The following is a 16,366-nucleotide window of genomic DNA, read 5'->3' on the forward strand; positions in this document are numbered from 1 at the left end:
AAAGTGGGAACCTATTCCTGGGATGAGCAGGGCAAAAGGGGAGGGTCAATCAGCCCTGTATGAGCATGAGAGAATGAACGTTAGCAGTCTGTTGGTGAAGAAAAGGGCAAGGGTAAATATTTTTCACCGTTAGTGTGAAATATATATCTATATAAAACACTGTATCCTCGCCCCCTCCCCAGCTGTGTGGTCTGTCAATTACAGTGACACGTAGCTTAGAACAGGAGAGCAATAACATTAGCACTAGGCTCCCTTTGTCATGGAGGTACTGTATTTTTCGTCCCATAGGACGCACCGGCCCATAGGAAGCACCTAGTTTTTTGGGGGGGAAATAAAGGGGGGGGGGAAAGGTGTTCAGGGCCCACACACAATTAGGTGTTTTTGTCAAGCAACTGGTACACACTGGATGGGTTATCTTCCTGCTAGAAGGGAGGAGCTGATCTTGCTCAGCCCTTAAGTGATGGCATCACCCTTGGGGAATGGGAACTGAGGCAAGGAGAGAGAGGCTGTTCATACCTCATCATACTAGAGTAACTGAGCTGAAGGAACTGAAGATTTCAAGCTATATATGGAATAGCCGTAGGCTGCACATGCTATACCTTCAAAGCACATTTGAAGCTCCTTTTCCGCTCCCAAGAACTCTAGTTTACCCCCTCACAGAGTTACAGTTCCCAGCAACCCTTTAACAAACTACAGTGCCCATAATTCTTTGAGGGAGGGAATGTGCTTTGAATATGCTCTAAAGGTATAGTGTGCAAGCAGGCTAAGTTGTCTACATAGACATTCTGTAAACTCTAGACTTCAAGCTGAAACTACACATGAAAATAAAAGAGGTAGTAAAGCCTTGGTGAAATAGGCTGCATCATTTCAGGTTGCTTGCAGTGGATATTCCTGACAGAAAAGAGAAATACAATCCGCACAGCAGATTCTAGCCCCTACCTTGTATCTCCACAAATTCTCCAAGGTCATTTCTTCTGGCTTTCTTTTCTTTTATGTGTGGAAGCATTCTTTTTATTTTTTAATTTAATTTTTATTAGTTTCAAATTCATTATGCAACACCAAACATTAAAGCAACAAAAAAGACAAACAAAACACAAGAAAACAACAGAAAAGAAGAAAAACATTACATAACATAAAACACCAACAAGTTAATCTTACAATAACTAAATAACTAAATCACACAACAATAGTTGACTTCCCTTCAACTCGGTTTTGGAATATGTTACAAAAGGTTTCCTATCTGCAGTTTCGTTTCTTAAAACTCTTTGCGTCGCAAGCGTTATATCGAGCCTACTGTGATTTTTAGATTTTTTACATCTGTTTCAATATATGTCATAAATTTATTCCATTCATTATTAAACTTTGTACCTTTTTGGTTTCTTATTTTCTGTGTCATTTTTGCCAATTCTATATAGTCAAATAATTTTGATTGCCACTCATTTATAGTTGGGATTTTTGATGTCTTCCAGTTTTGTGCTATTAGTGTTCTAGCAGCCACTGTTGCATATTGGAAAAATGTTTGGTCTTCCTTTTTAATTTCTTCTCCAATTATCCCCAGAAGGAAGGCCTCGGGGGTTTTTGTGAAGGTATATTTAAATATTTTTTTTAATTCATTGTAAATAGATTCCCAAAACTTTCTAATTACTTCACAAGACCACCACATGTGGTAAAAATTGCCTTCTTTAAGAATGTTATTTTTGTTTCAAACATTGCAAATCCTTGACAAGATGGAATGTTTCAAGAGGTGGCAGAAGGATATTTCGAAATTCGTCTGGCAGGGCAAAAAACCCAGAATAAAATTTAAAATTTTGACGGATGCAAAAGAAAGAGGGGGATTTGCCCTGCCGGACTTAAAGTTGTACTATGAAGCAGCAGCGTTCTGCTGGCTGAAAGAGTGGATGCTCCTCGAGAATACAGACATCTTGGATTTGGAAGGTTTTAATAACGCATTTGGTTGGCATGCATATTTATGGTATGACAAAACTAAGGTGCATAGGGCCTTTAAAAATCACATTGTCAGGAAAGCTTTATACAATGTTTGGATAAGATATAAAGATCTGTTGGAAAACAAAACCCCTAGATGGTTGTCACCTTTGGAGGCTAAATCGCTGAAAAAACTCAATATGGAGGCCAAATGGCCGAAGTATTGGGAAATTTTGGAACAAGATGGAGATAGGTTGAAGTTACAGAGTCATGAGAAATTGAAACCTAAAGTACGAGACTGGCTCCATTATTATCAAATAATGGAGGTGTATAAACAAGACAGGAAAATTGGCTTCCAGGTGGAGAAATCAAAATTAGAAACTGAACTGTTAGAACCCAATACTAAGAATTTGTCAAGAATGTATAATTTGCTGCTGAAATGGAATACACAAGATGAAACAGTTAAATCAGCTATGATTAAGTGGGCTCAGGACATTGGTCATAACATTATGTTTGCTGACTGGGAATGGTTGTGGAACACCGGGATAAAATTCACGGCATGTAATGCCTTAAAAGAAAATATTATGAAAATGATTTATAGGTGGTACACGACCCCAGTCAAGCTAGCAAAAATCTATCATTTGCCTGATAATAAGTGTTGGAAATGTAAAGAGACTGAAGGTACTTTTTACCACCTTTGGTGGACATGCCCGAAGATTAAGGCCTTTTGGGAGATGATATATAATGAAATGAAAAAGGTACTTAAATGTACCTTTACTAAGAAACCAGAGGCCTTCCTCTTGGGCATTGTCGGCCAATTGGTGCCAAAGAAAGACAGAACTTTCTTTATGTATGCTACGACAGCAGCAAGAATACTCATCGCAAAGTATTGGAAGACACAAGATCTACCCACTCTGGAAGAATGGCAGATGAAAGTGATGGACTATATGACACTAGCTGAATTGACTGGCAGAATCCGTGATCAGGGGAAAGAGACGGCGGAAGAAGACTGGAAGAAATTTAAAATCTATCTTAAGAACTATTATAAAATGGATGAATGTTAAAATGTCGAGGTTTGGAGGAAGAAAAAAGAGATTACAGCGACATAAGACTAAGCTGAAGGAAAAATTAGTAAGACGTATGTTTGATAAAATCTAGATAGAAGTTGCTGAAATAATTTTGGACATTGGGATGCACGAAGGGGAGGTATGGGGGAGTCCGAGAAGCAAGGGATATGAAAAAAAGGTTATGAAACTATGCATGTTTGTTTGTCTTTTTATTTGTTTGTATTGTTTAAAATTTTTTTGTAAAATCAATAAAAAAATTATATTAAAAAAAATTGCCTTCTTTAATCTTGCATTTCCAGCATAATTTGTCTCCGGTTTTATACATTTTTTCTAATTTTACCGGCGTGATGTACCACCTGTACATCATTTTATTCATGTTCTCTCTAAGTGTTGTACGTGCCGAAAATTTCATACCTTTATTCCAAAGTTTCTTCCACTTATCAAACTCTATGTTGTATCCAAAGTCTATCGAAGCATTCTAAAAATGATATTCCACCGCATGAAGCCTTCTGTCCAGACTTCATCACCTCTTTCTGCTGAATGAGTAAAGGTAAAGATAAAGGGACCCCTGACCATTAGGTCCAGTCGCGGACGACTCTGGGGATACGTGATCATCTCGCTTTACTGGCCGAGGGAGCCGGCTTCCGGGTCATGTGGCCAGCATGACTAAGCAACTTCTGGCGAACCAGAGTAGCTCACAGAAATGCAGTTTACCTTCCCGCCGGAGCGGTACCTATTTATCTACTTTGCACTTTGATGTGCTTTCGAACTGCTAGGTTGGCAGGGACCGAACAACGGGAGCTCACCATGTCGCGGGGATTCGAACTGCCGACCTTCTGATCAGCAAGTCCTAGGCTCTGTGGTTTAACCCACAGTGCCACCCGCGTCCCGCTGAATGAGTAGACTGAGGGTATGCTACAGTACTGTTTTAATGTTCAAGAGCCATGATTTGTACATTCGCTTTGCTTGAGGTATCCATGTGACACACGGCCATACTTTCTCCCCACCCCCAGTTCTGTCAACTTTTCCCATGTCATAATTTTGCTGACCTTTTTAAAAAGAAGAGCAGTGCATTCTTCTCAAGTGGAGACAGCCTTAGTGCCACCCTTCTGACTTCTGGAAGAGGTGTGTGTTTCGGGTGTGCACTGACATTTAGGGAAGACAAATCTATCGCCACTTTGCACACGTCTTTCCCTATCCTTTGCCCTGTTGCTCACCGACCCCTCTCACTCTCCAAGCTTCAGCGAAAGCCTGCATTCGCCCCAAAGGACGCACACAGATTTCCCCTTCATTTTTGGAGGGGAAAAAGTGCGTTCTATAGGGCGAAAAATACGGTACTTTAAACTTTGTGATTAGTATTTTTATTCTCTGTTACAATAATGAACTCTTAACAACTTCCAACAAACTTTGGAGTACTGATGCTCTTGTCCCGTTACCTATTTTCCACTTTGAGTTCACACTTCCATTGCAACACATTAAAGCATTACGAATGTGCAGCCACACCTCTCTTTATGTGCTGAAGGTGGGATCAATGCTGGGGTACCTTTGCCAATATACATTAGGCAAGGCATCCAAGTATCTGCAGATTTGTCCTTCACTTTAGGTCCTCTGCTAGCTCTGCAATGTTGTGTAAGCTTCTCAGGCAAGGCAAGCTGCCAGACTTTGGCAGTCCATCCCTTTACCAAAAAGCTTGCTGTCTTCCAGTGACATGCTCTTTCTGTCTGAGTAACTACCAACATGAGCACAGTCATTTCTTTATGCACTAGTTCCCCTTTTTGTGTTTCCAAAACTAACAACAGAGTCATTGCCAGATCCAGAAGGAATGAACCACACTTCAAGGTGCCGTTGATCCAAGTACATTGGTGCCTCATAAGTGGCCTGACATAATCTCTCTCTCTCTCTCTCTCTCTCTCTCTCTCTCTCTCTGTGTGTGTGTGTGTGTGTTTGTGTTTTGGTTGAAATAATTATCTCCTCTCCCATTACAAATTAGAATTGGCAAAGAGTGCATAACATTGCTCAGGAATTCTAAGATACCAGTTTTGGAATCAGTGGTTAAAATCTGCAGAGTTTTGAAAGATTTGGGTCACCACCTTGATACAAAATGGCATCCAATTAGACAAAAACCACTGCTCCTTCATTTCAAACACCATCGTGCAAATTTTGATTATGATTTGATTAAAATTTGCAGTTTTGAAAAGCTCAGTCTGCCATCTTATTTCTTTATTAGTTATTTTTTTATCCTGCCTTTCTTCCCAAAAGAGCCCAAACACCAAAATATTAAACCAATAATTCAAAATACTGTCCAATTATATGCAACTATAGAGAAATCCTACTCTTTGATCTTTGGAACCATTTGGTTACAATATCTTAAGAGGTGTTCAAATGCATAGAGAACAGGCAAAGAGACCTCTGCCAGACTTGAGATTATATTACGAGGCATCATGTCTTTGTTGGATAAAAGACTGGATTAAATTAGTGAATAAGGAGCTACTCGATCTAGAGGGCTTCGATAATAGGTTCGGCTGGCATGCCTACCTATGGTGTGAGAAAAGGAAAGTACATAAGGGATTCGAAAACCATATCTTTAGAGGTCCACTTATTGAAACATGGGAAAGGTATAAAAATATACTAGAACCTAAAGTCCCGCACTGGCTCTCACCCCTCGAAGTGATAAGTGTGAAAAAAATTAATATGAGAAGTAACTGGGCAACATATGGTCAATTGTTAACTAAAGAGGATGAGAAATGGAAACTAAAGCCATATGAGCAAGTCAAGGAGCATGTGTACGATTGGCTACATCACTTCCAAGTTAATGAAATGTTTAGAAAAGAGATTAAAGATAGAGGGTATGCAGACAAAGATTCAAAATTCCAGACGGAAATTATAAACAATGATGTGAAAATAATATCCAAAATGTATAAGATGCTGTTAGATTGGAACTTGGGAGATGAGGAAGTCAAAACAGTAATGATTCGATGGGCTAGAGATGTGGGCCATCCCATACAATTTGAGGACTGGGAGAATCTATGGAAGGAAGGTCTGGATTTTACGGCGTGTATAACGGTGAAAGAGAATGTCATGAAGATGTTCTACAGGTGGTATATAACACCTGTGAAGCTATCGAAAATGTACAAGGTAGGCAGTAAATGCTGGAAATGTGAAGAGAAGGAGGGCTCCTTTTACCACATGTGGTGGGAGTGTGGGAGAGTGAGAGAATTTTGGGAAAAAATATATATTGAGTTAAAGAAGGTGTTAAAGTATACGTTTACAAAAAAACCTGAAATCTTTCTGTTAGGGATATTAGGAAATGAAATTAAAAAAAAGGATCATAAATTTGTATATTATGCAGTTACAGCAGCAAGGATAATACTTGCCCAGAAGTGGAAAAAACAGGAAATGCCAACAACGGAGGAGTGGAGACTAAAGTTATTAGACTACGCGGACTTGGACAGATTGACGGGGAAGATTAGACATCTAAGAGACCAAAAGTTTATCAAGGAATGGGGAAAATATGTAGATTATCTGGAACATATTAGTAAAGGACAAATAACGCTAAGGGGATTTAGAGAAGCACTGTGAAAGAGTAAGAGTTATTGTTTAAAGAAAATAGAAGAGGAGAAATGTATAATGACAATATAAACTAGGAAATGTGTAACTTTAATTATTATTACGAAAGATTTACGGATGAGCTGAAGGAAGTCCAGAAAGAGACGACAATGTAAATTTTAGGTGAAAATTCCTTTAATGTATACATTCCTTATTTGCTTTGTACTTTGTTGTTATTTTTTTTCTTTTTTGTTGTGTATGGTTTTTTCTTTTTCTTTTTTGGAAAATTTATAAATATCTATATGAAAAAAAAAAAGAACAGGCAAAGAGACAAACCGCTTTCCAAAATATATAATAGATGAACTTTTTATTCTTATCATGGAATGTTTTACCAGAGGGCTCTTGAATTGTCAGCTGTTCACTTTTGCGGCCCTGTCTTACTTCTTGATGAAGTTTCTTAATAAGGTTCTGTTTATGATCTTCTGTGGAATGCCAGAAGCCATTTGATGTTCAATGCTACCTTTCCCAGTAGAACAGTATTTAACACAGTGGCCAAATAATGGACTAGAGCAGACTATGCTCCTGTAAAGCTTCTGCACAATCCATGCACAGTTGACATACAGAAGAAATTGCACCAGTTGTATGTCTGCATCACTAGTAGGAGCCCTGACCTGTAAGGAATCTGCCTCCCCATAGGAGGTTGTTAGTTGGAGAGAAACAATTCACATTCACAAGATATTAAACTTTCAGTCACTGGCCCAGCAACAAAAGGCAAGAAATAGCAACTCTTTAGTCTCTTTCTCTCAAACCCCCCCCCCAACCAGCAAGATGAAAAATTGAGTTGGTAATAGAGCAACAAAACTTTTTGGCTCAGGGAGTATAAAATGCCTTAACCAGACAGAAGGTGGTTTGAGGTTCTCACTTAAAAGGAATCATGGGGGCCCTTCTTAAACAGAATAAATTGGCTATAAAAGACATCTTATTGATTGAAGGGGAGGTGGAGTATGTTGGCCCCTGTTCATATTTCCTTTTGGATTTTATTTGCTGCATTTAAAACCCACAGTTGTGTTCATCTAGTCTCTTTTTTATGTGGCTCTTGAAATATCTGATGGCTTATGTTATGTACTGAGTTGAATAGGATCCAAAAGGCAGCAGTCTGATTGGTCCTAGAACAATAGGATTCAGAATGCAGCAGTCTGATTGGTCCACAGGAGCCACTCAATCCAGCTCCAGGTGGAAGTGAATCCGCAACCTGATTGGCCTACAGGCGAATCCTGGAATTAGCCAATCATGTACGGCCCATTGTGTAAATAATGTATATAAAGCAGACATTCTGGGGGAACTTCCATTCCTCCTCACCACTATGAGCTGAATAAAGAGCATGAAATCCACTCTCGACTCCCAGTATATTTCAGCTTACAACGGTGAATGCAAAATGAAGAGCCATGTCTTGCTCTGTTAGTCTCATAGTTTTAAACACTCCAAACCATGCATATTTTTTTAATGTTTCACCTTACTTCAGTACCTGAGAATGCTTGTCAGTAGTTTGGGTCCCACTACTTTGGAGATCACAGATGAGGAACCTGAGGTCTGGGAGATCAAGGCTGCCCTCCCAGTCTACCTGGCCCTTGGGGACTCTCCACAGGTCACACCCCTCTTCCGAGCCACACACCCTCGCCAGGCTTGCTTCACACCTTCCTTGTGTGCTTTGGCCAGGCTAGAATGTGTCTTTGGCATCTGATCCTTCATCTTGCTGGCCTGGATGAAGGGTAGAGGGTGCTTCTGTGTGTGTAGAAACTAGCTCACTGTACAAAGATAATGTTTACATTCATTTGTTCCCACCCACCACTGTCCTGTGGGTGCCAATAGGTTGCCTTCAAGGGAATGAGGCCCTGAAGATGAAAAAGGTCCCCCCCCCACATCTACATCTTTCTGCACCCCACACCATTATTACTATTACTGTAATTACTGGGAAAGTTCTACAATAGCTTGCTTATTTCTTGGCTAGAAAAAATATTTCCATATAAGATATGGTAAATGAAAGAATTTATTTGATTGATCCACCCCAGAGGAAGGAATACTCTTTTCACTACTCTTGCCAGCCGGTCAGGGAATTACTGCCTACTTGGAGTAGCTGGAGCCATTTTATACTAGGGTTGCCATATTTCAAAAAGTCTGGGAATTTACAGACATATGGCAACCCTATTTTATACAAGCATCTCTTTTTCTGCTTTGGCCTGCCTTCTTTCTTTATCCACTCCTGGGTTACAAACAAACAAGCCCCCTTATTTTATTCTCCAGCAGGGATGGGAGTCTTTAGGTTTGAGTTGGGAAATGGTGGTGGTGGTGGTGGTTTCACAGCCACAGTAAAAAAAATTAAAATCATTTGACGGCTGGGCCTCATTGACTTCCCGTTGTGTGCATTCACATGCTGTGCTCTTGCTCCTCCAAACACACCAGTTTTGTAGGTAACTGAACAGGTAGCTTAGCTGTTGAGAGCCACTTCAGAGGGGAAACGGCTTCCAGGAACAAGAGGAGCAGTACTGCTTCTTATTTCCCACACAAATTCCACCTGCTTCAGAAGTTGAGAACAGGTGAAGTCAAAAGCAAGATACAGCAAAATGTAAGAGATGCTCCAGGGGTGCTGCAAAGAGTCAGGTACTTATCTTGCTTCTCCAGTCTGAGTGTCCCTGTTTTTCTTTAGCTACAGAGAAATAGCTCACGCTGAATTGCGGCTTCATTTGTGCTGATCTTGGGATGCTTCCTTAATGGTTTCCTCTACCAATCTTAGCCGTTATGTGTTCCAAAGGAGACACTTTAATTTATAAAGAGAACCTGAGGGTGTTTAGAATGTTTTCCTTCTTGCTTATTAGTTTATTTTCTTGTTGTTGTTGTTTATGCCTACAGAAATTGAAAGATGCCAACTTTGACGACTGGAAGAACATCAGAGGGCCCCGTCCATGGGAAGATTCCAAGTCTTTACAAGAGCAGAAGCGGTAGCGCCAGCAAAGCCTTGGCTGGAGGTCAGCCTCACTGCCTTCGCTTGGTGTGACCTTGAACTGTTTCTTTCCGGCAGACGGGTGAAGCAGTAGCTAACCCTAGCATGAAAAGAACGGTTTTGATCTGACAGAATGTCTTAGCAGAAGCCTTGTAAATAAACACTGTGAAGCACTGTGTTTCCCAATGATTAGCAATATTCTACCCAGGGGCTGCCAACCTTTTTGGACCCATGGGCATCTTTGCAAACCAAAGAAACTGTCGGCACCATATGAACACTGCAACCTGTTCTATTAGTACAAAGGAATGCTGCTTTTAAGCATAGGAGGGATCCGATAGGTACCAGGAAATGCCTCTGCAAGCTCATGTTTGTCTGCAAGCACCACATTGATGATTCCTCTACTACACACATTTCTAGAATGGGCTGACCATTTCCCACTAAGAACATCAAGAGTTTATTTTTGCTTCTTCAGTGGATTTAAGGACAGAATCCTCACACCAAAAGGTGGGTTGCTATTTAGCTACTCAGTCCAGGTTCTCACCTTATTAATAGGTCCAGCCAGGTCTGGCGCTAGATCTTACAGTGATCCAAGCAAGGAGTCCCTTCAGGACAAACCTTCAGATTTTATTTTTGATTGCATTTCCAAAACACTTCACAACTTCAATACATGACTTGCATACACAATTTATCCCCATCATATAAGGCATTACAATTTTGAACATGGATCTGATTGCAGTGACTAACGTGGTTTTTATAATTTATTGTAATTTCCCCCAAGAATAAAGATAAAGAACACAAACATAACACTGGTCACAGAGGGCAGGATTACCAGCTATATAATGAAGTTTCACTGTTCGGGCAATTTGTTCAGCTCTTGAGTGGATAGTTGAGAGGATAGCCCATGACACATGTCTCCCAAGGGTAGCACCCAGTCAGTAGCCTGGGATGCCTGCCCCTAAATCCAGCCCTGGGCCATCTAAATGGTGATTTCTTGCAGCCAGCACCATATTAGCCCACAGAGGTGCAATGGGCTTCTTCACGATACAGCTTTGGCAAATGTTGAAGATTCTCCGCTTTGTGTGGCCTTTGACACCTGAGATGCGTGTTTTCCAGACCCACCATGTTCCTGCAACTGTAATCTATTTTAACAGTTTTTAATTTTAAATTGCTGCAACGTGCACTTGGACCTGCTGGTGAGGGTGGGCAATAAATTTATTATTAATAATAATAATATAGCAATAATAAAACTCAATACGTCCAAGCAGTGGGACAGTTTTTGAGGTGGGCGGGCAGGACAGCAAAAGGCTTCAGTGATGGTCAGGGCATGTTTCTTCCTTCAATGAATCATTGGAATGGTTGCTTTTCTTTCTAAGTCCATTCCTAAGTTCATGCCCTTTGGGCCAGCAGAACTTTGGTCCATCTAGCCTGGTATTGTCTATTCTGAACAGAAAATGCTCAGAGCTGACAATCCTAGCATCTCCGTCAGGTCTTTTTCAGCCTTGGTACTTGAGATCTTTTAATGCAAGGGTTGCCAATTTGTGGGGGGGGGGGGGGCTGTGGGCACATTTCCAAACCAGAGAAATTGCCACAGGCATGCTCCACGATGGGTTCTGTTTGCTCCAGTAGAATGCTTCTTCCAAGCTTTATTTCAGGGGCGTGCATGCAAAGCATGTGCTGTAACTGCTGAGCACTGGCCTAGAAAGGCTATTGGAATTTGGATTGCGGTCATGGATGTTTTAGTTGAGATTCCTGCGTTGCAGGGCGTTGGACTAAACGACCCTATGATTCTTAAGCCTGTTTCAAGCTTCCTAGCTGTCTGCCTGTGTGGGGCAGGGAGAACTTGACAAGACCATCCCTTAAGGACTTGCAGTGATCCATAGGTAACCTTTTCTTGCACAGAGAGTTCCATTTGCTGTTACGAGATGCTATAGTCTAGCACTTCCCAGAGGACTTATTGTTGTTCCATTAGCCTCAGTTGTGCCTCATGAATGGCTCATTCTGCCTGCTACATATTTTATTTTGCAGTGGTCTTGCTGCTGGCAGCTTTTCCCTGTGCGAAATCTAAGAGTCTTTATATGCGATGTGCGATCCAGTACACACACACACACACACACATTGAAGTGTGGCACTTTGTAAGAGCATTTTCTCATCATGCCCCCTCCGTCTCTTGAGATTTAGGGAGGCCAAGCCCAGTTATTTTATTCCATCGTCTTGTGTGATTCTTTCTGCATTAATATTTGGAATATATTTATTTTAAATATATTTATATCTTTCCAGACATGAATACAAATCAAGGGTGGCAAACAAACAAAAAATAAAGCTTCCGTGGAACATTCGTATGCTCAGTGAAAAGAGGGATGTCTACCATGAAAATGTTCCTTGGCCCACAATTTTGGAAGCAGGTTTTTGGTTTCACCTCAGCCAGAGGAGAAGCAGCTGTCCCAGAATCCAAATACCATTTCCTGGCTGGGCCACAAATATCCAACTTGTGTTCAGAGTTCTGTAAGTTTACAGCAGACCTTAGCATCTTACCATCACCTTTCTATAGACTGTCCCCTGATGTGTGGGGCTCTGTTTGCATGCACACAACTGTGGGAGTCATGCGCCCTCCCACCCCGCCCAGCTTGATAGTCCATACATTTCCAATTTGGGTAAATGCCAGAACAGCAGGACCAATTGTTTGCCTTGCCCCCAGCCAATTGGCACTCTTCCTTTTGGCATGAGGGTCACATCCTGTCCATATGATTGCAGTGTCACACACGCCTTGCAGCTGCAACAGAGAAGTAACTCCAGTGTGTCGTTGTATGAGTGTGATAGAGGCCTGAGTTGAAATAGTAACTTTGCCTGTTGCCCCAAGTGTCTCACTTTCTGGTATTTATAACCCCATGTCAGTCCTGGGTTGTGCCGAACGGTCCTCAAGAGTGATACATTTAGATCTGTGAGACTAAGCCAACAGCTTACTTGAAGCAGATCCCATTAAACAACTGAGCCATTGGGGCCAATACGTTTTACCCATCATTTTCCAAACTGCAAAAAATATTGCTGTTTTTTAAAAGCTGATTTGTTGTGCTAGGGCAGGGGTCGGCAACCTAAGGCCCATGGGCCACAAGTTGCCCACGGGGGCCGTTTAACCGGCCCACGAGCTGCCCCCGAACCAAGCCGCCCACTCGGTGAGTTCCCATGTGCTGTGCTAAACCAGTGCAGCACAGCACTGGGACTCGCTTCCATGGCACCAGAAATCATGTCTGCACATGTGCAGGTGCCAAAAATCATGTCTGCGCAGACACAGACCTACGCAGACGTCGGATCTCCACTGGAGTGAACTGGCTCAGGCGAGGTAAACCTTGCCGACCCCTGTGCTAGGGCAACAGAGCAACATGATCCATTTTAAGCGCAGAAATTTACAGTATGCATGTGAATCCCTCCTGCAAAATCCTGAAAGTCTAGAGGCACCTAGCATTGGACTTGGGCTGCACACTGGAATAAACTGGATGGGCAATCTTCCCTGAATTTCCTTAGATTAGAAGCTGTGATTCTTGGCGTTGTTTTATTATGCGATCAGAGAGAATTTTATGTTGTATGGTACACGTCTTCAGGCACAGAGGGGGTGTTTCCTCCAGTGTTTCATTAGAGAGTCATATGGATTATTGCTTGGAAGCTTACATACCAATCTGAGTAAATTTCATCCTATGCATGAAGCATTTGCTAGGAAGAATGTTTTAATTACAAATGCAATCTGAAATTTAAAGGTTTAAAACCTTGTTGGCTGCTTCGCCTTGGGCCTTTGAGAACTCTAGCTTAGCAGAGCATAACACATAATTACTGTGAGCCTAGGGAGTAAAAAAAAAACCAACCCAAACCATCTTCGCAGGAGAAGAAAATCTTGAATGACTTAATAGAAAAGTATTCCCTTTAAGGACACTCTCCCCCACTTTTTTTTTAAAAAAGGATGGCCTCCGTCAGTGTGTCTCTGTGGAAGCACAGTACTTAAAATCTCTGGGGATTTCTTTGTCATTACCCTTGAGATATCTCCTAGCATAAGTCTGAGAGGAAATCCACAGGGATCTTGAGTTACTGAGCCACACATTTTGATACTGTTCAGACCCGCATTGTGGAAGATCTCTTGTCTTGCTTCTGCCATTCTTTGGCATCCAATCCACCCTACTAAAGCAAGTATAAGGAACCTGTGGCCCAGCAACATCTGGAGGACTAATACTGGCCTAATTTGGCAAATATAAAAGGCTTTCTTTAAGGGTGTGGTGTTATTATGACACACACAAAAATATGAATTCCGCCCCAAATTTGTAGATTTTTAATTCCTAGTGCAATTATAGGTAAAGGTAAAGGTACCCCTGACCGTTATGTCCAGTCGCAGATGACTCTAGGGTTGCATACTCATCTCGCTCTATAGGCCGAGGGAGCCAGCGTTTGTCCGCAGACAGCTTACAGGTCATGTGGCCAGCATGACTAAGCCACTTCTGGGGAACCAGAGCAGCTCACTGAAACACCGTTTACCTTCCCGCCTGGAGCGGTACCTATTTATCTACTTGCACTTGACGTGCTTTCAAACTGCTAGGTGGGCAGGAGCTGGGACTGATTAACGGGAGCTCACCCCGTCGTGGGGATTCAAACGGCCAACCTTCTGATTGGCAAACCCCAGGCTCTGTGGTTTAGACCACAGCGCCACCCATGCCCCTTAGTGCAATTATAAGCTCTGTTTAATATAAGATGCAACAATTTAGCTACAAATATTTTTCACACTAAATATCTGAAATCATGACACTCAACCGGGTGTGTGTGTGTGTATGTGTGTGTGTGTAAATGCTCGGTTTAAAATTTTTGAAGCGTTCACAGATGCAGAAATAACTTCAAAGCCCGCAGATGTCTAATAATTTCAGGCCCCTCTCTTTGCTTCAAAGATCGATCAAAAAGGAGCAAATCCTTTGACTATGGTACAGTAGATCATGCTTTTAATTACTAATTAACCTTATGGAGAAATGAAGCCTTTGTTAATAAAATGTTGCCATGCTCACTCAGGTAAGAGCAGAAGACACTACAGAAACAAATAAACAACATAAACCATATATCCTAACAGATATTTTAAGTAAGAAAGTATGCCAACAAAACAAAAATGTCACCCAGTCCCATTTTTTTATTATTATTACGCTGGGCTGTTTTCTGAAAAGCTCAGGTTCCCCTGTGCCTGGTCCATATTAATTCAGCTCCACGTTTTCCTGAAGTCAGCTGAGAGGGGAATAGCTCCTGCACTGCTGATGGAACTATTGGAGTCAGACTGAGGAATATAAACCGAGAGAGTATAATTCAGCATCTGTTATGTGGGACACTGGAGAAGAAAAGGGGTCTCTCTTGATATCGCCCTCGTGTTACTTGCCAAGTTCTTTCTCGTACAGGATGAGCTCTTTCCCTGTCAACCTACAAACCACAATGCCTATGTTGTACTTCCAGTGACAGAAGCAGTGTGTCTCTGAATGCCAAGTTGCTTGGAATCATAAGCTGAGAGAGTGTTATTGGACTCGGGTGCTGCCTGAGGTCTTCCCACAATCATCTGGTTAGCCACTGTAAGAACAGGGTGCCCAGGCCTGATTCGGCAGGCTCCTATGTTCCTTCTTAAGAGGTATTTGTCAAAGGAGCTTTATCTGCTCATCAGGGGCTGTGAACAAGCTAATTGTCCTGGAATGGGCTGACTAGGGAGCATATGTTCTGTGCGATCTTTCCTTTTAGGGAATCAGCACAACTGTTTTTTTAAATCCAGATTCAGAGAATGCTGGGAGGAAACTCTGTTGCTAAAGCTGTTGGGAGTCTGGCCCTGAGGTGATTTCCGTCTGAAACCATATGGAAACAGCCCTACGATGAACCAGCAAGGCACAAATGTAATAAATAATGCTGAAGAATATTGTTGCCCTTTTCATATTGAGTCAGACTTGTGCATGTGGTGACCTTTCTGGAGTAATGTATGCTTGTGTATGCGCCCCCCCCCCCCATGAACGTTTCAGCATGATTTTTAAAGAGTCAAAGCGAAAGAGCATTTGTAAACTAAATTTAATAAGTTAATGTAGATTATGCATGTAATGAATTTCTTTTTCCAAGAGGAGCCCTGGCCCAGACATTTTTGGAGTGCCTTGAAACAGGAAATTTAGAAAACCACAGTCTGAAACCAGAAATGTTAAGATTAGTGATACAGATTTCCCAGGAAATATTAAAAAGGTAATCTGCATCAGGAAAATTTCTGATGCCCTAGAGCAGGGGTGGCCAACTCCCAAGAGACTGTGATCTACTCACAGTTAAAAATTGGCAGTGATTTCGGGGTTCAGGTCAAAGTTGAGCTTTTTTTTAAGGAGGGAAAGCCCTGTTTTTGGGGGGAAGGGTTCAGGTCAAAGCTGTTGAGCTTTTTTTAAGGAGGGAAAGCCCTGTTTTTGGGGGGAAGGGTTCAGGTCAAAGCTGTTGAGCTTTTTTAGGGAGGAAAGCCCTGTTTTAGGGGTTTGGATCAAAGTTGTGGATTTTTTTTAGGGGACCGAAAGTTGTTAAGGGGATCCAGTGATCTACCGGTGATCTACCAAAGACGTCCAGTGATCTACTGGTAGATCATGATCTACCTGTTGGATGTGCCTGACCTAGAGAGTTATGTAATTAGCATGTTTATTTAACTTATATTTAGTAAACAAAGCTAAATGGTTGAAATTCCCAAGCTTACCTAATATTCAAATTGAAGTTGACATCTATTAATTGTTACTAATGAACTAACAGTGGCCAGGGGGTGTGAGGATTACTGGAAAAATAAAGCACTGGGGAAAAACAGGTTTTGGAAAAATTT

General features: G+C 41.6%; 1 protein-coding gene across 3 annotated transcripts in view; it reads left to right on the top strand.

Annotated features, from left to right (window-relative positions):
- The window catches only part of COX16 (cytochrome c oxidase assembly factor COX16), a 52,115-nt gene extending 42,407 nt beyond the window's left edge, over positions 1-9,708 (top strand). For 2 of the 3 annotated variants that reach the window (XM_081186520.1, XM_081186519.1), the window contains one exon: positions 8,059-8,804. In XM_081186520.1, coding sequence (XP_081042646.1) covers positions 8,059-8,277 — 219 coding nt within the window. In that variant the 3' untranslated portion in view covers positions 8,278-8,804. Of the gene's footprint in view, positions 1-8,058; positions 8,805-9,443 lie in introns of those variants that run through there. The other variant, XM_081186521.1, reaches the window with a different exon arrangement.
- The last annotated feature ends 6,658 nt before the right edge of the window (positions 9,709-16,366 follow it).

The sequence above is a fragment of the Podarcis bocagei genome, assembly GCF_964188305.1.
Source record: "Podarcis bocagei genome assembly, chromosome: 1".
NCBI classification, from domain to species: Eukaryota; Metazoa; Chordata; class Lepidosauria; order Squamata; family Lacertidae; genus Podarcis; species Podarcis bocagei.